General features: G+C 40.9%; 1 protein-coding gene across 3 annotated transcripts in view; it reads right to left on the bottom strand.

The window, feature by feature from the left end:
• Positions 1 to 10,829: 10,829 nt before the first annotated feature.
• Positions 10,830 to 25,253, bottom strand: part of LOC135482647 (INO80 complex subunit B-like) — a 56,481-nt gene continuing 42,057 nt past the window's right edge. For 2 of the 3 annotated variants that reach the window (XM_064762893.1, XM_064762895.1), the window contains 3 exons: positions 15,540 to 15,599; positions 14,433 to 14,548; positions 10,830 to 12,713 (listed from right to left, as the gene is read on the bottom strand). In XM_064762893.1, the coding sequence (XP_064618963.1) occupies positions 12,560 to 12,713; positions 14,433 to 14,548; positions 15,540 to 15,599 (330 nt within the window). In that variant the 3' untranslated portion in view covers positions 10,830 to 12,559. The remainder of the gene's footprint in view (positions 12,714 to 14,432; positions 14,549 to 15,539; positions 15,600 to 25,253) is intronic. The other variant, XM_064762894.1, reaches the window with a different exon arrangement.

Raw genomic sequence — 25,253 nt, 5'->3', positions numbered from 1 at the left:
TCTGCACTTTCGCTCGTCAATGATATCACCCATGACGTTGAAGGCACTCTCCACAGCCGGCCCATGGAAGATACTAAGCACAGCTTTCATAACCTTTGTGAGCTCAGGGTAGTTTTCGGATTTGAATACCTGACTCCACCACTTGTCCAAACGCACTGCGGTGCCAGCAGGATCAACTGCATTTGGTAGCGACAAATCAACTTGATACTGGTGCAACTCAAGCGTGAAAATGTTTTCATCAATGTCCACAGTAGGGAACAGAGCTGGCAGTTTCTTCATGAAGCGGAGGGTATTAGAATGGCCCCGGGCGAGTGGATCTACAGCTGATAGTGTTTTCAAAGTGACACTGTTGATTGGAAGTTTCTTAACCATGTAAGTGGCACACGTACTGTATGCAGTCTCAACTGCTTGGAAGAAGGACACAACATCCTTATCATTCTTCCTAATCCTTTGAAACTTGTCAACTATGGATTGGGCATGTCCTATGTACATCTCCTTCCTAGGAAGATAGAGGTCAGTCCTTGAAAAGTCAAGCTTCAAAATATCCTTTAAGGATAAACTGGACACCGTCTCAGGTTTGCAAAAACAGGACAGGAATTTCCTTACTAGTGCCTCTTGCTGATCATGAATTTTATGGAGCATTGGTTCTTTGAGCTGAAAGAGACATACATATTCCTTCAACATTGCTAGAGCTGAAATGTAGAAATTGAGAATAAGCAGAGTTAGCCTCTCCTTGAAAATAACTTTCTCTACAATTCTCTTCTTACGGTCAGTACCTTCCTTGGTCATGTTCTTCGCTCCTAACACCCCATGAAGTTTCCTAATCTGCTTTCTTGCAGTATCACTCACCTCATACTTGGTAAATATCTCATCTAACACATTGCTGTATGTAACCATGTCAGCTTTAGACAAGAAACCATAGTACATCAACCTGTAACAATCAAACAACCGAATGTTGCCAAGGCTGACATCATAACATGACAGCCAGCGATGGTTTACAAATCTTTCGGGCATGGTGAACTTTATCCCCAATACCAAACAGATCTCTTTCAGTATATCTACCAGGTCCTGAGACCATTTAAAATCTGTATGAATATCTGAATGCAACTTCTCTACATAACCTTCAAACGGTTTGCAGAATACCTTTGCACAATTATTTACATGGTGACACGAGTCCCCGTCAATATCTAACAAATGTGGTGCTCTTCCTTGCCTAAGCCTAGTTTCCAGTCCACTTTTTGACCCCCGCATCACATTACAACTGTCCAGTAGGACAGACACAAGATTGTTCCAAGGCAGTTCATGTCGTTGAAATAGGTCACACACATCCCCAAACAAGGGTGCTGCACCCGAATGGGAAATATCAAGACTGGCAAGGTGTTCAACGACAACTGATTCAGCAGTATTATCATAAAAGCTAACAAGAACTTCCATCACTTTCTTCAGGTTTTCGCTAGTGGACTCGTCCATGTTCATCGAGAACTTTTCTTTCCTGATTTTCTCAATCGTATCCTCAAGCATAGACTGGCCAAGCCCCATGCGCATTTTATAGCTTGCAGTTGTTCTATCCATTTTCAGGTGAGAAAGGGCTTTCTGGTCACGAGCAAGTTCCTGAGCAACCTTTATCATCAATGGTGCCTGGGTAAATGGCATGGAGTGTTCGGCCACAACTCCAAGAACCAAGGCCTGAAAAAAATTTAAACGATTTTCAAATAATATATTGGAATCATCATCTTGTCACTACTGACTACATTATATTGATGCTCTATCAAAAGTTAGGCTAGGTGTCACCATGAGGCTGAGAATTGAAGATAGTGAGTCTTACTTATAATAATAATAATAATAATTTATTGCATAAAACCTCCAAACGGAGCATTACATTAACATACACGTAATCACAAATAATACAAAACACATGGACAAAATTAAGATGGTGACAATAATTATTTTAAAAGCTCATGGCACTCAGACTGATGAACAGAACTCACCTCCTGTTGAGCAATTCTATCAGCTAAAGGGACAGGCTGCCGCTGATCAGCTGGTACAGGGACAGCAGGATTTACATCTGCAGATGCTGACGTGCTGGCACCAGAAGTTCCACCAGGAGTAGTCACCACAGACCCAAGGGTATAGTTGGAAACTCTATCAAGCCACCTTTTGACATGTTTCTTTGACATGATATGATTTTTTATTGCCTGAAAAAAAGAATTAGGCTTAGTCACTGCCTTTTGACATACATACTGAGTAGTTCATTTTGGCGCCAAAACATCGTCGATGACGACGGCCACGTGGAAGAGTAGCAACTGGTACACTCTACTTTCATCTAAACTTGTCAGAATAATGTCAGATGTTTGTAGGCCTATTTTTAAAGAGACACACGAACATTCATTATAGTTTAATTTTCCATTACCGGTACTCACCTTCTTACCACCAGGACCATAGTTAATCAAGTCATTACACCACGTGCACATCACTTTCCCAGCTATTTCCACCTTACTAATCGCGTCCCCGACCTTTCCCTTGAGTCTTGTTCCTCCTAGTGATGTCACCTCTACGATCTCATCTTGCCATCGCCATTGAAACTTGTTCTTTACTCCAGCTTCCAATGCTTTCAAACACCCACCAGCAGCAACAAATTTATGCATTGTTAGCTGCCGTAAGAACACAAAAGAGCTGAACAATGGCCACGAGGCGCTATAATTTATTACGGGATACGCCTACGCCATCTAGCTTCAGAACAAGGAACTACTCTGGACGTGTTGATCGCATGTTAATTCCAAATAAGGTCACGTTACTATAATGGGGCGAAGATATTATTGGCGGGCTTTGATTTCATTGGCTGTTGGCTGCTTCGGGAAACAAAATAGGCAGTCGTGAAAGTCCGTCTGGGCTCGGATGGGACGATTGGAATGCGACTTTACGCATGGCGCGAGGCGTGGTGACTCGACTTCGGGGCATTATTTCGCGCCAAAAACTCATGAGAAAGCCACTGCTGTCGGGCAATTGGCAAAATATAAGACCTCACCCTACCCTTACCCCCTATGATTTTTATTGCAGATTTGCACGAACCCCAGGACCCAACTTTTTGGCCTTAAAAAAAACGGAATTCCGTCAAAAAACGGAAAACTCTCATGCCTGGATCTAGTAGCACGTTGCAGAAATACCTATGTCCTCTTAATGCAGGCTATTCACATCATATTTCTCTCCAGGTCATGGAAATGCATTTTTCTTGGTCTATTGTTGTCTCTTTGTTGAGATGAAGGTCACTTTTGGTGCCTTTTCTTGTCACTGGTACCTCTGAGGGGTGATTTTATGCGGGCACAGGGTGTCCAAAAAGAGCGTGAATACTGTTTTTGCCCGATCAATGCTATCCTTGCTCTATCCTCATTCCTATCCTCATATTCGATGATTTTAATCTGATTTCTGTATATAATTTCTTTCTTATGCTATAAGATGATATTATTGCAGATTTTTCAAAAACATCCTTATTGAGGTGTTCACGAGTCCATGATGGAGGTTACTGATTGTGGGTCCTGAAAAGCTAAAAAAAGATGGTTTCCCAGAAAATACCAATGTTCTTAATCAAATCACATCCCGCTGCTTGAAATCAAATTCTTTTCGTAAAAAACATTCATTCGAAAACTGCCCTCTACTAGGTCACACACCTGTTTTAAACCAATCTCGGGGTTGTACATGAAAATAGTTCAGTTTGCGATCAATGTGTGGCCTCACCGTACCAGTTGAATGGTATTTTCTATTTAAAATATTTTTCCTCAGATTGAGAATTAGGTGTGCTTAAATTGAACAAGAGGCCCAAGGGCCTGGCGCTCAGCTGAAATGGCTAGGTGAAGGCAAGGGCCAAGTGTGTGTCGGTACCGTTATTATGAGGCAACGTGAAGCTATAACGTCTAGCACGCAGAAGTGCTGGTGCGAAGACCTTCTTGCTATATCAGTGCATGCTGAAGTACTGAGTTGACGTCACCCTGCTATATGACGTAGTCATTTCTATTGCCGTTGCAGTAGTGGGGTGTGTGATGACGTCAATGAGTTGTGTGGTGACGTCAAAGAGTGGAGTCCTTGTCTTCATGCAGCGTAGGTGGAACTAATAACATGCACATGGACACAAGGTACATAATTATTACAGTGTATTTTGTGAGGTGGGGCCTGGTGCTTTACAATGGTCAAATGAACCGACTGTTGTCTGGGCATTGATGAAGTGGATGCAGCCAAATGTTTGGGACGGTCTTTTTTGTATGTGAAGAAAAGAAGATAAAGAGTTGGTTAACAAAATGAACTTTATTGGTGTGACAGATATTTGATGCCTTTCGGCAGATATTTGAAGCGCCTTGCGGCAGATATTTGTTGCCTTGCGGCAGATATTTGATAACGCTCTCCGGGAATGGAAAGCAGTAAAACGAGTAAGCACACCTTACTCTGAATGTGGGAACAGCATGTGCTTTCCTGGACTTGAAATGTGCCAACGACTCCTCTTGCAATAACCAACAACAGTAAATCTGTAAAAAAAGAGAAGAGAAATTAACACTGACTGAATAAAAAAGGGTGACATAGACGGGGAAATGTACACCACCGGATACAGTCTGTGCTTGACCAGGCATCGGTCAGATGATATCCTGAACAAGGCATCTATAGAAGCAAATCCAGAAAGAGACTTAACCTTTGAAGGGCACACTTATTACTCAGTGAAAAGTCAGTCCTGTGGGCTGTTTTCCAATTCAAAATAAAAGTGTAACCTCTTTAAATTAGTCTCACAGACTGAACCATAACACTCAACAGCCAACCGTGCCCACATGATGTGAGCCGAGAGCTGGGCTTAAAGATGAGCGAGTGGTGTACTACATTTTGAAAATTGTCTATCGTCTACGACATGTGACAGAACAGGATCTAGTGGACTTAATGATGAGGTACTATCAAATAAGGTGTCCATCAATTGAATCATGAGGGCCTGTTGAGTTATCCTCTTAGTCTTAGGCTATCGTTTTTGTCTTTTTTTACAGCCAACAGTACAACCATGCACAGCGCAGTGTACAGACAGTACAGGCCGTACAGGATTGCAAACCAAAAACATGAGCATTGCTGCCTAACGAAACTGCAGTGGAATTCATACTACGATGTCATAATGTGACTTTCAAAATAATTTTTTTCACGGCCAATGACCAGACAGGGAGAAAACAAACGTAAATGGCGAGATTTGTTGCAAAATTGCCAACCACAACAACTCAGGGACCGTAGCCAAAATGGCCGACGGCGAATTCTCCGGTCGCTCGCGCAGTCCATAAACAAGCATCAATTTTACCAACTTTGGGTGCAAGCTTGGTCATCAAAGTTACAGAACTGTTAGAAATACATCTAAACAACATAAATATACAGTTAAAAGTGCAAAAAAATCCCGTTTCAACCTCCGGGCGCTACCTTTTTTTCTCCGCCAGACTTCGGGCCCTACCGGTCGTTATTTAGTGCGACCGCCACCAGAGTGTTTATCAAGATCTTTCGCCGTTTTAATTGCGCGTTTTAGGCAGATCAATCAATTATTACATGCATGCATTATATATCACCGAAATGATAATTGCGTAGGCTATTTGAAACTAAGTTCAGATATTATTTTCGATCTTTGAACTGAATTAAGGCGAGTGCTTCTTGACACCCGGTCGACAAATCAGGACTTGCAAAATTCACGTGAGATCGCTTGCATCATCGGCACGTTTGAAAGCCGAATTTCACAAATTCCACAAATATTTATCACATACTATATGTATCACCACAAAGGTAACTCTCTAGACTATTTGAAACCAAGTTCAGATACTTATTTTCACAAAAATTCGAAGCTATGCAAGCGATTTTTCAGTGGTAGAGATCGACGGAAACAAATTTCTCGCTCTAAAATGACATGAGACGAGCACCAACTTTCGCTAATTTGTGCACAAAATTTCCGCAATATTATAAAAAACTATTGATAAATCTGAATTATATAGACTCTTTGCAGTACCTTCACAAATTTCAGGTACATGGTCATGTTGATTAAAAGAGTATCAACCGATTGAACATGAGAAAGTTCACTCACCTTCATTGAAGCAGCGACTACCGCCATTTTTAAATGGTGGCATCTCTTCTATCGATCGGCCAATCAGCAGCACTGCTTGCAAAAAGTTGAGCCACCGCCAAATTTGAAATCGCCAAAATTCAGTCAATGTGCCTGCAGCGCCAACTGGCGGTGAAAACTATATTAATTCCATTAAAAGTAAAAAATGAAAAAATATTAAAAAATATTCAGCCATATTTGAAATCAATATTTGCTCTGTGGACCGAGGTAAAAAGGGAAAGAAATCTAAACGCGAAATGACCTCATTCTCTTAATATAGGTCGGATCGCGCTGATTTTTCGTTTTTTGAGTTCACCTTGGGCAACTCCTAATTTACCACCGTCAACGAAGTGGCTGGGTCTTCCCGGTCAGAAATGTCCAATTTTGTCCACAGATGGGTCCCTAGATGGATGGATGGATGGATTGCAGGACGGACACCATTTGAACAGCTATTCTACTAGCTCCGCTGACTTTGTCAGCTGAGCTAAAAAAAATATAAAGTTTCAGTCCAATTGGCTTACTAATGTGGTTTTGGGCCTCAAATTAACCCGTTGTGTTCAAAAAGCTGATTCGCGGGTTAAAAGCCTTCAAAAATCACCCCCCTAATTTCAGACCCCCCAAACCCTGAAATTATCACTCATAAGGAACAGGTGATTATGTATCTATGTGCTCTTGACAATATCCCAAATTTTCAGTCAAATCCATCAACCAATATGGCCACCAGCATCTTGAAAATCAATAGCCCTGCCCAAGCTGATATAAATTCTCCATTAAAGCTCCATTACCATTCCACTTCCTCTAAGATCGCAAAATTTTCAAGAATGCTCTCCCAAATCCATGCATTACCCGAGGTGAGCACATGGTCCCTGGACCATTTCTTCTTGAGATATTCAACAGATGATTCCCAGGCGGACCGCCATGTTGTGTTGCCTCGGTGATTTGACCTGGGTGGTTGATGAAAAGAAATTAGCTTCCCACCTCTGTGTTCGACGCAATGTCATTCCTGACGTTGTTCCTCCATTACGTCCTTGGAATAATCTATAAGAATCTTGGCAAATGATCATGTAATTTTATTATTTTGGTAAGCTTTAAAGTGAAGATGCAAATTATCATAGATAACATGAAATCTACATGTTTCTAATTTGAGAATTCAGTACAAGTGTGTTTTGTTTCTGCAGAGTTACATATTTCACTGTTACTACTTCTTGAAATTTTAATACTGGGTATTTTGAATAAATCATTATGCCATTTTATATCCAATATTGTCTGTTAAGTGCAGTACACATGAAAACTTCACTTCGGTGTAAATATCTTTTATTCAATAAAATCTACTTTTATACATTTAAAGTGAAAAGCTATTCCTTTTCTTCTTTTTGTACTCCTATTACTGGAGTTCGATGGTGGACTCCTCCTCCTTGGTTCAAGCCACTAGACGTCTCATGTGTAAGTTGATTTGGTTGTGACTTGACCCAATCATTTGATGTCTTCCTATGAAATGTGTCAATTTGGACCAAAACAACTTGACGTCTCAGTTGTAAGTTGGTTGTGACTGAAGTCAATCATTAGTTGTCTTCGAATGAGATGTTTCCAATTTGAGCAAAACCACTGGACGCCTCCGTGGTAAGTTAGTTGTGACTGAAGTCAATCGTTTGATGTCTTCGAATTAGATGCGTCCATTTTGACCAAAACCACTAGACGTCTCAGTTGTAAGTTGGTTGTGACAGAAGCCAATCATTTGATGTCTTCCAGTGAGATGTGTCCATTCTGGTCAAAACTACTAAACGTCTTAAGTGTAAGTTGATTTGGTTGCGACTGAAGTCGATCGTTTGATGGCTTCGAATGAGATGCGTCTATTTTGGTTCAAACCACTAGACATTTTATGTGTAAGTTGATTTGGTTGTAACTTGACCCAATCATTTGATGTCTCCCTACGAGATGTGTAAATTTTTACCAAAACAACTGGACGTCTCAATTGTAAGTTGGTTGTGACTGCAGTTAATCATTTGTTGTCATCGAATGAGATGTGTCCATTTTGACTAAAACCACTAGATGTCTTAGTTGTAAGTTGGTTGTGACTGAAGTTAATCGTTTGATGTCTTCGAATAAGATGTGTCCATTTTGACCAAAACCACTAGACGTCTCATGTGTCAGTTGATTTGGTTGCGACTTGACCCAATCATTTGATGTCTTCCTACGAGATGTGTCCATTTTGACCAAAACAACTGGACGTCTCAGTTGTAAGTTGGGTGTGACTGAAGTTAATCATTTTGTTGTCATCGAATGAGATGTGTCCATTTTGACCAAAACCACTAGATGTCTTAGTTGTAAGTTGGTTGTGACTGAGGTCAATCATTTTTTGTCTTCGAATGAGATGTTTCCATTTTGAGCAAAACCACTGGACGCCTCAGTGGTAAGTTAGTTGTGACTGAAGTCAATCGTTTGTTGGCTTTAAATGAGATGTCTCCATTTTGACCAAAACCACTAGATGTCTCATGTGCAAGTTGATTCAGTTGTGACTGAGGTCAATCTTTTGTTGGCTTAGAATGAGATATGTCCATTTTGAGCAAAACCACTAGGCGTCTCAGTTGTAAGTTGGTTGTGACTGCAGTCAATTATTTTATGTCTTCCTACGAGATGTGTCCATTTTGACCAAAACCACTAGGTGTCTGTGTTGTAAGTTGGTTGTGACTGAAGTCAATCGTTTTATGTCTTCGAATGAGATGTGTCCATTTTGAGCAAAACCACTGGACGTCTCAGTGGTAAGTAGGTTGTGACTGAAGTCAATCATTCGATGCCTTCGAATAAGATGCATCCATTGTGGTCAAAACCACTGGATGTCACATGTGTAAGGGGATTTGGTTGTGACTAAAATCAATCGTTTGATGTCTTCAAATGAGATGTGTCCATTTTCACCAAAACCACTAGATGTCTCATGTGTTAGGGGATCTGGTTGTGACTGAAGTCAGTCATTTGTTGGCTTCGAATGTGATGTCTCCATTTTGACCAAAAACCACTAGATGTCTCAGTTGTAAGTTGGTTGTGACTGAAGTCAATCACTTGTTGGCTTCGTCACGGTCGAATGAGATGTGACCATTTTGGCGAAAACCACAAAACGTCTCATGTGTAAGTTGATTTGGTTGTGACTGAAGTCAATCGTTTGATGTCTTCAAATGAGATTTGACCAAAAACCACTAGAGGTCTCAGTTGTAAGTTGGTTGTGGCTGAAGTCAATGGTTTGATGTCTTCGAATTAGATGCGTCCATTGTGGTCAAAACCACTGGACGTCTCATGTGTAAGGGAATTTGGTTGTGACTGAAGTCAATCGTTTGTTGGCTTCGAATGAGATGTGTCCATTTTGACCAAACCCACTACACATCTCATGTGCAAGTGGATTCGGTTGTGACTGTAGTCAGTCCTTCAATGTCTCTATCCACAAATATACCAGGGTGTGTTATGAACAATCCATGAAAGAAACAAGCCGGTTAGTCATGTGAAATCTTACTTTTTGTCATTCAAATTGCCTTCATTCATTGAACATTCATATATGATCCTGTATGATCAGTTGTTTTATTGTTATTAATAAATTTCTGGGGGGGGCCTTACTTTTCTTAAGGTGTTCAGTATGGGTAGGTTTTATTCCATCATCACGCGACTGGCGAGGGTTGGTGTCTGTTGTCACAACTAATATCAAGAAACATTAACTTGTGTTGGGACTCCTGATCCACCTCCACCAGAAAGTAACTGTAGAGTTAAGGTGGAATAAGTTTCAATGCAAAACCGCAAGATCCCATTGTAAATCATGTAAAAAGATTCACTTTTATTACAAAACCATTATATTAGTCATGGCAGAAAAGTTGCATTTCCTCAAAAAGACCTCAAGAGGATTTAGTGGCTTTTGCATCTGAACTCGTCAACTGTTTTTTTAGCCTATTGGCCTTGCAGAACACAACAGAACACATCCTCTTTCCTTTCAGTCATGTTTTATCCATTCCCGTATCAGGCAGTTGGGAAATTATTTGTGTTAAACAGAAATCACGAAAACAGTTACTGTTGAACACTTTATTATAATAATGATCGCTTCCGCGCGCCATATCAGGTCAGGAAATACTCCCTCCTGGTCTGATTTCAACCAATCAAAGGGCCGTCAATCAGAATAACAATTTATTGAATGAACTGTCTGCACTTACCTTCTGAATACAAGAAGTTTATGCTGGGCAGCGTTTCCTGCCTAAAGATGTACACTGGTAACTACAAGGGCATCCAAGGAGAACCAGTACTACTGGGGGGATGCATGATTGTATTACAAACAAAGCCTCCCGCCGAGCACAAGACGAAGTTTATCAGGGCTTATCAGTGGCGGTAGATTTGAACTCAGCTGGGCTTCTAGAGGGTTATGTAGTGTGATCTATTGGAAATTATGAGCAAATAATCTCGTACTTTAGTCTGTACTTTAGTCTGGTTACTCTAAGTAAATAGGCAACATGCTTGGAGAGTCAAGCTGCAAAGAAAATGTATGAAACTTCATAAACTTTGGAGTTGTAAACAACGTCCTGGCCACCTTGAATCTCCAAGTTTGTGAACTGGATAGTGCTGAAGTTCCATAAATTTTCTTAGCTGGCTTGACCGTCCAGGCATGTTGCCCATTTGTGACCCATCACAGCTAAAGCATACCTGGAGAGGTCAGCACACATGCAGCTTGGAACTTCATCTCTAACTAGGAAACATACTTGGGGGCCCAAGCCAGCAGCAGATACTGCTTGGGATCTCATCTTTAATTAGAAAACATACTTGGGGATACAAGCAAGCACAAGCATTATCTGAAATTTCATCCCAAACCAGATCAAATAAGTGAGTGTCATGGATCTTTCCAGCACAGACGTCGCCTGGACTTTCATTCCTCACCAGGGAACATACTTTGTTAGTCAAAGCAGCAAAAGCATGCCTGCAATTTCATCCTAAACCACAATATAGGTTAACATATAAACCACAATATAGGTTAACATATAAATACTGTCACCAGCACTGTAGCATCCCTTCAGGCAACAAATGAAAGCTTTCAGTAAGTTTTCACTACTGTAATCACCTGGTATATAAAGTAAACTTCAAAACGTATATCACATCAACTGATATTTATTTATAACACATACAGCAGGTTCAATACAAAATGTACAGATCAATATAAGGGAGCATCCATTAAATACGTACGCACGTAAACACCAATTTTTAGACCCCCTCCCCCCGTATGCACTTTGTACGCATTGCCTAAAACCCCCCCTCCCCCTGTACGAGCGTATGCCTAGAGACCACTTTATTACTCGATGAATTGCCTATTTTCTTTCCTGCGGCGCCACAGTCAGATCGGCAGGCAGATTGCGCATTAGTGCTAACATGGCACACACGTGGGAAAAACGGCGCGGGAAACAGCTATAAACCTTGTAGTGGGGTGTTATCAGAGGCCAGTCACGTTTGTCGCGTGTAAGTTCCGGCCTCATGTGCAATACCAGTATGATTCCCTTGATTATCATGGTCATCTATCATTTTAAGCATTTAAGCATTTAAGCATTTTCTAATGTGTTCAGAAAATGGTTCTTGTGTTGCGTATGCCAGACTATATACCCCCCTCCCGCATAGTGTACGGTTTTTCATAGACCCCCCCTCCCCCTAAGTGTGTATGTACTTAATGGATGCTCCCTAAGCATTTTCTTACTAAGAGCACTGCAGGTTACGAATTTTCGATTTAAGAATTACAAATTTTAAAGTACATAGGTTGTGGCTCCTAACTTCTTTCAGAACGGTTTTACACAGGCATTCCCAACAACTTGTAAAGCAGATGTTCATTTGCTTTTCATTTTGGCGTTTTTTTCACAAAAAAAGAAAATCTAATTGAAATAGTTGAAATTACTCTTGCCGAGTTGTCAAAAGGGAAATCAAAGTATACCAATCGCATAATAAACTGGCATGAACATTTACATGTTAACAGTATGCTTAAAAGAAAACACTTGGTTTGAATGGCTCATCAACCAACATGTAATCATCTGTAGAGGACTGCCTAGTTGAAGCTGACAAAACAATTTTCTTTTTCGAGAACTGTAAACCAGGAAACCTTTGCTAGAATTGAAATTAAGGATTTTGTGAAATCACAACTTTTATTCTGCTTTTATAGCCTTTTTACAGCCCTGTAGCAGTAAGTTCACTTATTTTTGTATATGTATTTTGTATCATTTTGATTTCTCAATATTGCTCATCAAAAAAAAATAAATTATAACACAAACCAAAAGTATCCCAGTTTACAATTATTTACTTCCCTGAAGTTTAGTGAAAGAGCCTGTTGTACCCCTTTGTCAAGACATCGAAACAACATCACTATTTTGTTACCAGGTCAGCAGAAAATATCAACAGTTATAGGCAGGTGGTTCCTAGATTCAACTTAAAATTTGGCAAAATGCAACATTCCTATCATGGCTACGTTACTAACGGTATTCGTTTTTCTTCCTTGAGAAGTTGGTTCCTTTTGTAGCATTCCAGACTGCATAATGGCACTAAAGTCTTTGAACAATTATATTTCTTTGGATTTTTACAGCTTGGGACTCCACATAATGGCCTTGGTTTTGGCAATCTGAAAAAGGAATTTCTTAAAATTGTATTTGACTTATTTTGTATTTTTTTGGAAGACAGAATGACTTTCTACTGAATATCAAGTGATTTTATTAAGCAAAATTCACAAATGATTTCAGCTAATACAAAACAAATCAGACTGTCATAATTTCAGAGAGAGGAAAAGTCCAGCACTGCAAGAATTGTTATATTCACATGAAATGTAAGCAATGTATTAAGTTCTTGGATCAAAACAATAAGAAGTTCAAGCAACTGTTTAACAAGCTTGCGATGGACTTAAGACAAACCAATAGTCCAAATGAAAAGGCCAGGGGTTTGTGCTCATCGTTTTGATATTTGGTGGTTAGGAATTCATGCTGGTTAAGAAACATGCTACATGTATAGTATATAGGTCAAATCAAAGTCAGTATGACATGTGATGTATCCTTACTTGGAGTACCTACCATAAAAACATTATTGAAAACATGTCACCAATAAACGAGATATAGCACTTTTTACCTTTTAAGTTTTGACCCCCTGGTGGCAAAGTCAAGAATCGTATTGGACCGAAATTCGGTGTCAGGAACTATCTGACCTAGAGGGTCAGATACACCAAGTTTCAAGTTGGCTTTAGCTTAGCTTTAGAGGTTAAGAATCGCACCATTGTGTTACGCTCAAACGGCCAATTTACGCCATTTTACCTCTGTGACCTTAAAAATTAGGTCACTCAAAAACCTGTAGAATAGGTGATGTGTCCTTGCTCTGAGTACCTACGATAAAAATATCATCATATTAGAACAACTCACTAATAAGCAAGAATTGGCACTTTTTACTTTTTTTAGTTTTGGCCCCCTGGTGGCCAAGTGGAGAATCAAATTGAATTGAAATTTGGTGTCAGAGGTAATATGACGTAGAGAGTCCGTGTACGAAATTTCAAGTTCATACATGTAGCTTTAGTTAAGAAACATGCAATAGTTACACTGCAACAGCTAATTTACGCCATTTGACCTCTGTGAACTTTGTGAAAATTAGATCAAATCAAAAACCTGTATGATATGCGATGTATCCTTGCTAGGAGAACCTACCATAAAAATTTTATCGAAAAGAGTAACTTATAAGAGAGATATCACACTTTTTAGGGTCCCCTGGTGGCCAAGTCAAGAACAAGATCGGACGAAAATTCAGTTTCGAGAGGTCACCTGACCTGGGCCAGGCCCTGTGTACAAAGTTTTAAGTTCATAGCTCTAGTGGTTAAGAAATGTGCCACTGTTTTTGAAACAGGATACAGACGACGACGATGATGACGATGGACACTGTGGTATTGTATAGACTTCCCTACCCTACGGAGAGCCAAAAACGAAACTTTAACCCGATATCAAGAAGAATGCTGTTGCAGTAAAACATACAAGCAGAATCAATCATGCTAAAATATTGGGATCAACCACTAACTAATGTGGTTAATGTACCTATGATATCAGATCGGTGGCAATCGGGCAAGTAATTAAGCAATAATCACATTTTTAAAGTTTTTCAGATTTTAGCCCCCTAAGCGGTGAATCACATCCAACTGAACTTTGGTCCCTGAGATCGCCTTACTATAGGGTACCATACATGTGTATCAATGGTTACTGCAGTTGAGAAACGTGCCTTCGTTAAAGCTCAACGACCAATTTACACCATTTGATGACAACAAGAATCAAAAATTGAAATTGTGCAAGCAGCAAAAGGGTAAAACACTTACGAAATGGGTCCTTCCTGCAGCATTGGGCAGTGAGCACCTTGTGGAAATGATATGGTAGATCCTCTTGCTGTGCTGTGGTACCGAACTCGTGGTACATTGTGACGGCGTGATTTTCCCTAAAAACAAGATTTACAGTTACAGTTTATACAGCTCTTTGAGACAATTATGCTGATCTAAAAATACTGAGTTGTAGTCCGTCGGTTTGTGTTCACAAAAATGGCTTTATATGCGTCTTTTTGGTACAGTTGTTTCAGTAGTTGACAGAAATGACCTTAGAAATTTTTGTGACGCTATAACGGCGAGCATCTTGGATTTCAAAATGGCAGCCAAAAATGACACAAAAATGACACTACGGCAGATAGGCACCTAATTCCAACACCAAAGTTTTGGGTCTGCCAAATCCAATCTTACCATCAAAATCGAGTCCGTAGCCGCCATATTGGATTTCAAGATGGCCGTCCAAAAATAAGTTTTAACCTATATCCCAAGTATTATGAAAGATAAATCCTCAATTTCAATGCCTGTATCAACCTTTTTTGAACCCAAACAAGCAATTGTCACCATCAAAACTTTGGTGGCCATCTTAAATTTCAAAATGGACGCAAAAATTTACATATTTTTCCCTCTATCTCAAAATCTACAGCAGTTATGAATCTAATTACAACGCCTTCCCCTAGGTTTTTGGGTCTGACAAATCGAATCGAATAATCGAAATCAAGACCATATTAGAATTCAAGATGGCCACCAAAAAGGCCCGTTTTGGTCCATTTCTCAAGTATCAGAGCAGATAATTGATAGATTTAAATGCCTATACCCAGCTTTTTCAACCCAACTAATCAAATGCCACCATTAAAATTCCGGTGGCCATCTTGGATTTCAAATTGGCCACTAAAATGACCCTATATCTCAAAAACTATATCTCAAGTAATGCAATAGATGAAGGATGGATTTCAATGCCTAATCTAGCTTTCTGAACCCAACCAATCAAATGCCACCACTTCCTAAGATACCTTTGATTTAGAGGAATTAGTGAACTGAAGCTCTAGCGGGCAAGTTACCACTTATCGGATCACTGAGAAATCAAAATTACTTAACCCTCAAACTCACCTTGCCTGCACCCTTGGATTTTGTTTCTTGTTTCTTTAGCAGACGATCTATTGTTTGTTTCTGAAAAGTACAGGAAGCTATAAGTATTGACTGATAATCGAGACAAAGGTGAGCTTCTGACCAACTTTAAACAGCTTAATAGGAAGCACACTACTATACAGAGGCTTCCACTGTTGGATAAAGAGACAATACCGCCAATGAATATTCATAGGTTGGAGGGTCGAGACCTATCAATTAGACGCGAGTATGTTTTTAACTCTCAAGTACATATTTGGAGAGGTATTGAAAAAATATTTGCTGTGGCAAGTCTACAGATATAAAGAAATTATTTGATGAAAAAATTAATTTTGAATTTTGCTAGTTTGATAATAGGGGGCGTGTTTTGAGATTTTTCTGCCAGTTGGCTGAAAAAGTGGAAATATCAAAGTCTGTCCAATTTATCGATTATCAAAAAACTTCCTTGGTTAACTACCAGTTTACTTTTCACCATTTACTACCCCACACAGTATTTGATGCGTCGCAGTCAAACATTGACAATTGAACTGCTAAAAGGCTTAAACAAGAGGCCCAAGGGCCTGGCGCTCAGCTGGATGACCTAATAACACAGGACTGAGGGTGTAAAGTAGTAAATATCGGCTTTATACTACTGTTTGAAGGTCAAGAGAACACATTATACCACTAAAATTTCCAATGCAGAGCTGCCAGCTAGATGAAATATGATTGAACTAATCATCCATGGTATGTAAATATTACAGGAGGCAACGGAAGATATCCCTAGTTCAGTATGTTGTATCGGTAGCTTTACAGACAAGAAGTGTCAGAGAGGATGTGACTTCTCCATGGACAACTGTAGTATGTCCAGGCTGGGTTGTACAGCACAAGGATACCAAATGCTGTCTGTAATTGAGAGGTATCCTGATTTAACAGAGGTCAAAATAAATAGAAATGACCAGTTTGGGATTAAAACCACTGTCTTTTTTTTTAATAAGGTGGAGATTACAGGAGTCAACAAAATTAATTTTATTGAGAGAAATTGACCTGTCCTGCAGGTGATTGGAATTTACAATACAAACGGTCGTTTTTCATGACATTGTGCTCTACTGCGTATCCCTAGAGAGTCGATCGGGAACCAATCTATTTTTTACTAGCATTGTGCTCTACTGTGTATCCCTAGTGAGTCGATCGGGAACCAATCTATCCGTGGCGCAGCCGTATCTTGAATAGATTGAATTGCGATGAAAATCTAATGCAATAAATGAGCAATATCAAAGAGACAGATTAATCAAACCAATTGTCCACAGACTCGGACCCTGCAATGGCGTGATGTATGCGTGCATATAAAAGTATATCAATTGGTCCAATAGAGATGATGAGGCAATGTCAATATGCCTCGTTCCTTGACAGCAATATGCCCCTTTTTATATGGAGAAGAAGGAGAATCCAGATAGGCCTTCACATGTCGGCTTCCAAATGGCTCGAACCAACTGTACTATCACTACTATAACTTTAAAATGCGTGCTCCTCCTACATGTAGCATTAGCAATGTCTCGGCCAAAAAGGCACTTAGTCGACAGGCAAGCTAGAAGTTCAGCACCGTGAGCAGCTCCTTGATAAGGCCATGTCAGATTCCACGCGCCTCTTCAGATACATCAAGTATTGAAAGCTGTGGTGAGCACATAAAAAGACCATGGTCACCTTAATTTGAAAATCCCTTCATAATCAAGGGCTAGCTCTGACTAAAACAGCACCCATAAACAATAGACCACCAATTTGACCCCAGCTCCAAACTGCGGGAAAACCCAAGTCCAGCAACCAACAGTACCAAAAATACATTTTTGTTTACATTTGAACTGCACACATGCGTTTGTTTACAATTTCATTTCCCGCGAAATCTCGAAAATCAGGTGACCTGCAATCGTGGATTGAAAATAACATTAACCTGGGTTCAGCAGGTCAGCAGGTATACCGGCTGTTCCAATCGGGTGTCTATAAACCGAAGATCGAAGATGTATAAAACGAAGATGGAAGATCTATAAAACGAAGATACCACCAACTATAAAGCGAAGACCCTACGATAAAACTAAGACCCCACCAACTATAAAGCGAAGACCCTACTATAAAACGAAGACCCACCTACCATAAAGCCAAGATCCTACTATAAAATGAAGACCCCACCTACTATAAAGCCAAGACCCTACTATAAAACGAAGACCCCACCAACTATAAAGCGAAGACCCTACTATAAAATGAAGACCCCACCTACTATAAAGCGAAGACCATACTATAAAACGAAGATCCCACCAACTATAAAGCGAAGACCCTACTATAAAACGAAGACCCCACCAACTATAATGTGAAGACCCTATTAATATGCAAGGTCACAGTCTTAGAGAAATCACACAATGTGCAATGGGGGGAGCCCCCCAGGAGCCCCCCAACTCTCCCGTCCTTCGAACATGTGCTATCCAGTGCGTTGGGGGAGCCCCCCTCGTGGACTCTCAACAAGTCCTTCCTTGATGCTTATCCAGTGCGTTGGAGCAGCCCCCCCCCCCCAGTCGACTCTCATTAGGTCCTTCATTGATGTTTACCCAACAGGCAAAGGGCAATATGACCCTGCCAACTATAAAGCAATTCGTTTTGGGTCACAGTCCTATTTGTCCTGGATTGTCCTATTTGTCCTGGACTTCAGAATTACGGAAGCGCTGTCTTGAGCCTTTCCCCAAACCTACCCTACGCTACGCCAACCCCACCGATACCAGCAAAGATACAGTGCAGCAACCCATCAGAAGAGAGTTAACAAACAATGTCACAGCAGTTGATCGGAAAAATACCTAAAAGGCCGACAAACCCACCGTGGGGATTCACCGTAATTTTGTGGTAAAAACACAGAGAATTTTTATATATATATAAAAAATAAAAATAAAAACGAATTTATAAATTTAAAGACAATGAAATGGCCAGGGCCATTGTGCTCACCTCATGTGGAGGAAAGATGGATAAAGAGCATGGTCTTGTGTCATGTAGTGTTAGGTTTGATGTAGGTCCAAGCAATTACAATTTCCCCAAAATGGCCAATTTACAGTACATTCGACCTCTGTGACCTTGAAAAGTAGGTCAAATCAAAGAAGACCCGGGTGACACATTGAATGGTTGTTAGAATTAGATGTACCTATGATATAAAATTGGTGCCAATCGGGCAAGTCATTACTAGGAATAATGGCATTTTGAAGAATTTAGGATTTGGCCCCCTCCCTGGAGGCCAAACAGCAAATCAGATCGCACCAAACTTCGGTACCTGAGATCACCTGACCAAGGGGTACATGTGTACTTAATTTGTGATCAATAGTCATTGCAGTTAAGAAACGTGCCATAGTTACGGCCTGACGGCGAATTTACGCCATTTGACCTCTGTGACCTTGACAAGAAGGTCAAATTAAAAACCTGTGTGACATATACTGTATGGTGGTTAGATGTACCCATGATATCAAATTGGTGGCAATCGGGCAAGAAGTTAAGGAATAATCACATTTTTAAGGTTTTTGGATTTTGCCCCCTGGTGGTCAAGTGGTGAATCATATTGGACCAAACTTTGGTCCCTGAGATCACCTGACTAAGGGGTAAATGTGTACCAAATTTGGTATCAATAGTCATTGCAGTTTAGAAACGTGCCATCGTTACATCCTAACGGCTAATTTACACCATTTGACCTCTGTGACCTTGAAAAGGAGGTCAAATCAAAAACCCGGAGGATATATGATGCACCTTTGCTAGAAGTACCTACCATATTTTTTTCAAAATTTCCCGACTACTATTAAGGGAGATATTGCATATTTTCACTTTTAACGTTTGTCCCCCTAGTGGCCAAACCATGAAACGAATCGGACCGAAACTTGGTCTCCCAGGTGTCATTACATAAGGGTACATGTGTACCAAGTTTCAACTCAATAGCTCTAACAGTTACGAAACGTGCCCTGCTAACGGACGGACGACGACGACGACGACGACGACGACGACGACGACGACGACGACGACGACGACGACGACGACGACGACGACGACGACGACGACGACGACGACGGACGACGGACGCCACGGTATGGGATAAGCTCACCTCTGCTAAGAGGTGAGCTAAAAAGCAACCTATCCGTGGATCGAACCCACTCCGCTTGCATAAATAGGATCATTGAGATCATACCTTAACCATTAAGCTACGCCCCGTATCACACTCCCCGTACGCTTAAAATAGGTTCTATACTGTATGGCGGCGTGCTCGACCTGTTTGCGAGCACCTTAGACTGAAGCGTACACCCTGTGTGCAGAAAGAGACGGCCAGATCAGCCAATGAACCCGTTTCGCACGTAACACGTTTTTATTAACTACAAAAAGCGTTTTATATAGTAGGGTCTTCGCTTTATAGTTCGTGGGATCTTCGTTTTATAGTAGGGTCTTCGCTTTATAATAGGTGGGGTCTTCGTTTTAAAGTAGGGTCTTCGCTTTATAGTAGGTCGGGTCTTCGTTTTATAGTAGGGTCTTCGCTTTATAGTTGGTGGGGTCTTCATTTTATAGTAGGGTCTTCGCTTTATAGTTGGTGGGGGTCTTCATTTTATAGTAGGGTCTTCGCTTTATAGTTGGTGGGGTCTTCGTTTTATAGTAGGGTCTTCGCTTTATAGTTGGTGGGGTCTTCGTTTTATAGTAGGGTCTTCGCTTTATAGTAGGTGGGGGTCTTCATTTTATAGTAGGGTCTTCGCTTTATAGTTGGTGGGGTCTTCGTTTTATAGTAGGGTCTTCGCTTTATAGTTGGTGGGATCTTCGTTTTATACATCTTCGATCTTCGGTTTATAGACACCCGTTCCAATCATCCCCCTACAGCCAGCTGTTCAAAAGGTAATGTTATTCACCCCACAGGGAGTGCAGGTAATTGATTATGCCCCTGCATAACAGCAATGGCTTGGCTTCTGTGAGTGGTAAGGAGAATTGACAGTGTCTGATTAAAAATCCCTCATTACTGCTCCGCTGAAGTAAAGGGCCTGTTCACTTTCGTTTTAAGACGTTAAGAAATAGGGTCGTTATGATCACCCTGAATGTTATGTCATTACTAGGCCTATAAGGTGATTACATGACCATCTTAGTGAAGTTCGAGTCAGACTGCCCCATTTCCTCTCTGGGGGTGAAAGGTGTTGTTACCCTTTATAAATTGGGTATGCATTGTTGATTGAGATTACTTGTGGTTGCGTAATGTGCCTTTAGGCCTACTCTCTGGAGAATGTAACACTTTTCCGGATCATAGGGTCTTTTGGAAGGGAGGATTTTATCAATAATAGGTGCTGAGCTATTCAAAGACAGCACCTGCTTTGTATTCTGTCATTCAGACAATAGAGCTGTGCATGAATGAGAACAATCTATTCAACAGATGAGTTTCTGCAGGGACCCTGTCCATGAAAATATTGTCTAATGTCTAGTGTTTGAATAGGGTCAAGGAAACCATAAGATGTTACATCATCATTCCTAATAGTTCCTTTTGTCAAGATTCCAGCATGCTTTCTACCATCAGAACACATTAGACGTTTGTGCATTGAATGAAGACTGCCAGCTTTAGACATGGTGCTCCATGTATGTGAAGGTTGTGGGGCATTGATACATGAGAGTGGACAGCGAATTTCGAATCTACAAAGACATCTTCGGCATTACTGCATAAATAGAGATTTGTTTGTAAGTATTATCCTCCGAACTATGTGAACCAATGCATTTCGAACATCGTCGATTTCCCGATTTGAGCAGCTTTGCCATCCTGTTGGTGAGGGTTTTGTATAGACCTCTTGCCTTTGTCCGATAAAGGGGCTGATGGAGGGGGGGGGGGGGCTAATTCTAATGTCGTTTATACATTGTGAATCCCTATATCTTAAAATCTACTGGACCGATTTTCACCAAACTTTTTCTGCTTGTAGACATGATAAACATTCTACAGAGATTTGTAAAAAAATGGTATGTTGCTGATCTAGACTTTCAGTAAAATGTTTGGCGAAAATCGGCCAAGTTGATTTTGAGATACAGGGATTCACAATTCATGAAGCCATTAGAATTTACCCCCGGCCAATCGGCCCCTGAGTCAGACTAAGGCAAGAGGTCTATTCATTGAAGAGGGTGTGTACATACGACCCAGGCCAACAGGTGGCCATTGTCAAATTCGGGAAAGCCACCATGTTTGAAAATCCTCTGGAGTACTGTAAACCTCTTAAATGTTTTTCTCGTTAAACGCAAAAATACAAGTAAAAGGCACGAAATTGTATTACTCTTATCATGCATTTTTAGATTGCCATAGGAGACATTTGATTAAAGGGTGAAATACGGTCATCAAGTCACTAGCGAAAATAAGGGGGTTTACAGTATCTCCACTAGTTTAGAAAGGGCTGCCAATCCAGCAATATGGGCCAGGGTGAAAACCAAAAAAAATGTACATGAAATGTGCATAGGGCTTCCTCTGATGAGGATGCTGTGTACATTGTAAATGGGCTTTACAACTTGGAATAGTGATTGTTTATAAAAAGTGAAAACTACCAAAAACGTTCATAGATTCTTAGAAATACCATTACCGGGTGTACTGCTTTTTTGTTAGGTTGTGTTTCTGATAACAAAACTAAAAAATATAGCGTAGGTTGGTAGTTTTTACTTTTTTTAAGATCAAAGATTCCATAAGGGGCTGCAGGGGTAAGGTCAGTCCATGTCCCAAGGGCGATTTCAGAAAATATCAGTCGATTGCAATGATTTATTGCACTCTTGAAATTGAGTAACACACGAAATGCCTACTTACTGTATACACAATAATTTAATTCGGTATTGCGAAGATTATTCCCCGCGAACATAAATCAAAACAAGGAAAATTCTAGGAAAACAACCACACAGTGACGAATTTCTGTGATTTTTTCAGAGTGATTAGCACCAATTCCATCGATCAGGAGAATATCGGAATTTTCTACAAAGATTTTTGGGATCCCATCGCGAACATTATTCCTCGCGAAATAGTCAGTGCAGGGCCAAATCGCGAAATCTTTCCTCACAAAAATATTTGCGTATACGGTATCTAAAACGAAGATTCCTGATTTTTAGAGCAAAAGATTAGAAATACGATGTAAACATCATTTTACCCTCAAGGTTTACACCGGTGGTCAGTTCTTTCTCTGCCAGGTTTCAGTGTTTTAAAGATATAAAATGATTTTACCTAGCAATTGTAACATTTCAACTAAAATGTATTCATGGTACATTTTCATTTGATACCAAGTATCAGCACTTTCTGAATTGGTCCACTAGTTTCTGAAATTGCACACTTGGGACTGGTACTGCCATGCATTGGATGACTGCTGTAAGTTCATGAACCACTACTTTGTCAAAGCCTTCAGCTGATTAAAACTAAAATCATTTGATTCTGGAGAAAAAAGGTATTAAATAGGGAAGGCATGTGCCTACAGCAGCCCACCTGCAAAGTGCAAAGTGTCATGTATAACTCACTAGTAACTGCAACAATTCCTTGTTCTATTACAGGCTCAATATCACCAAGGTAATCCAGACGTCCAAGGCAATGGGACAATTGATGGTCAACATGATGACGCTGATACTGCCACCCATGATGAACCAATCGGCACCGCCAGCCATGATGAACCAATGGACACCGCCAGCCATGATGAACCAATGGACACCGCCTCTTCTGATGATGAACCGGAGACTGCTGCTAACAACGACGTAGACTCTGAAACTGCCAGTCCCAACGATAGGCCTGGCCAAACCTCCAGCCGCAGTGAAAACAACACTGATGGAACATATGTTTATGGGGTATCAGACAGTTGCTATGATGCTGAGTTTCCAAGACATGAATGGCCTGAGAACCGACGACGGGACTGGAATCACATGCGAAAGCCATGGATGATGCCAGATTGGAAGCTAGAGAATCTCACAGGCATGAAAAAGGAACAGTTCTGGCTGCTTGTGTGGGAGCATCAGCAGGGGAGGACCCAGAAGTCAACCTGCCGTAGTTTGGATCCTTCTGCTAGAGTATTGTTGTATCGGCACAAAATGCGGAGTAACGTAGAGTTTCGTGATTTGGCTGCGTACTTTGATATAGGTCTGCCAACTGCCAATGACATTTTCTGGACTGAGTTGTGTGCTGACATTCTCAATAGCTCAAGCCTTCCATTGCAGTGGTTTGGTAACCTAAGTGACTCTGAGAAAAATGATGTTTACTCCAATATGAAAGGTCGAGAATCCCCCATCCATAGTGAGTTGCTGTCCTACTTTTCTGATCCAAAAGATGGTTCTTCAAGGATGCCTGTTGCTGCAAGCATGGATTCTAAAAAAGTGAAGGTGCAGAACTCAATGGATTATGAGCAACAGAAGGATTGTTATTATTCCAAAAAGGGAGGGCATTTCATAACCTTTTCTACTTTGGTGGATACTACAGGACATGTGGTTTTGACACTTCCTGTGGCTGCAGCAGCCACCCCAAGGTGTGGTGATAGCAATCTGTGTGGTGTTGAGTTGCAATTATGCGAAAGTCAGGCTGACAGTGAGGTCGCACCTCAGGGACTTCTGTCTCTCCTTCAAGGAACCTCGGACTACTTCGTGATACTCGCTGTGGACAAGGGGTACATCTATGTGCCACATAATGTAAGCCAACAAAATGTGACAAATCTGAAGCAGTGGTGTTCTGAGAATGGTTGCAGGCTAATATGGCCTAGTGAGGGGGATGAGGATATTCTCCAAGTTGATCCAACAAGTGGTAAAATTGAGATGACGGCATCTCCCAGCGACCCTGTTCTCACAAAAAACAGCAAAATCATAGTTGGAAAGCTCAGATTCGGAGTAGAACAATTTCATGGAGCTATTGCTGATGAAAAAATCCTGGACATAATACCTTATCAGTTCCTCCAACCACTTGGAGAACAATTTTGCAACAAATATGGTATACCTAATGATTATGTGAATTGTCCTCGTATCTACCTTATATGGCTAGCTGCAGTGTCACATTTCAATCAGTTCCATGCAAAATTCAACATAAAGTTCATGGATGATCAGGAGCAGGTTCGCCTGGCGAAGCTGATTAAGCACCGACTCAACATCAGTAACTTCCTGCATGACCCCTCAGTCACTCTTCCTCCTCATGTGCTGCAGTTCCCTTCTGCCAGGAGTATTCAGTGGAACAGTGTTGAAGTCGGAGACATTGGTCAACTCAGAGACCGCCTTGACTTGCCGGCTCTTAGTGCACAGCAGATATACGAATTCACTCTTGGACCGTACTTGGTTCGTAGGGGTTGTTCTTACATTACCCATTGTAAGCAACTCGAAATCGGTGCTCAAATGGGCCAATTCGAAAGTATTGCTGAATACTGGGACATGGCACGTGAACTTCCAGTTACCACCCGTGTTTACTTCACAAATGTCGATGAGATTCCGGATGGCTGGAACAATGAAACTTACTTCCAGTGGCCCGAGACAGGAGTGACCATCATAACGATGAAAATGCCATCGGCAAACAGGACGAACAGAAACCCGGGGAACATGAAACGGCCTCTAGTAGTGTTCACACAGAGTGGTTCACCGAGGAACAGCGAGTTGGAGAACTATCTAGGATTTACTGGGCCGCTACAGAGACTTTGTGGTTGGACTTGTGGGACAGCTGCCAAGAGGGACCTTGGCTCCCGTATGCTCACGTCAGATGCCCATGTA

Source organism: Lineus longissimus, chromosome 2, assembly GCF_910592395.1.
Source record: "Lineus longissimus chromosome 2, tnLinLong1.2, whole genome shotgun sequence".
NCBI classification, from domain to species: Eukaryota; Metazoa; Nemertea; class Pilidiophora; order Heteronemertea; family Lineidae; genus Lineus; species Lineus longissimus.
This window is presented reverse-complemented; position numbering and strand designations above follow the sequence as displayed.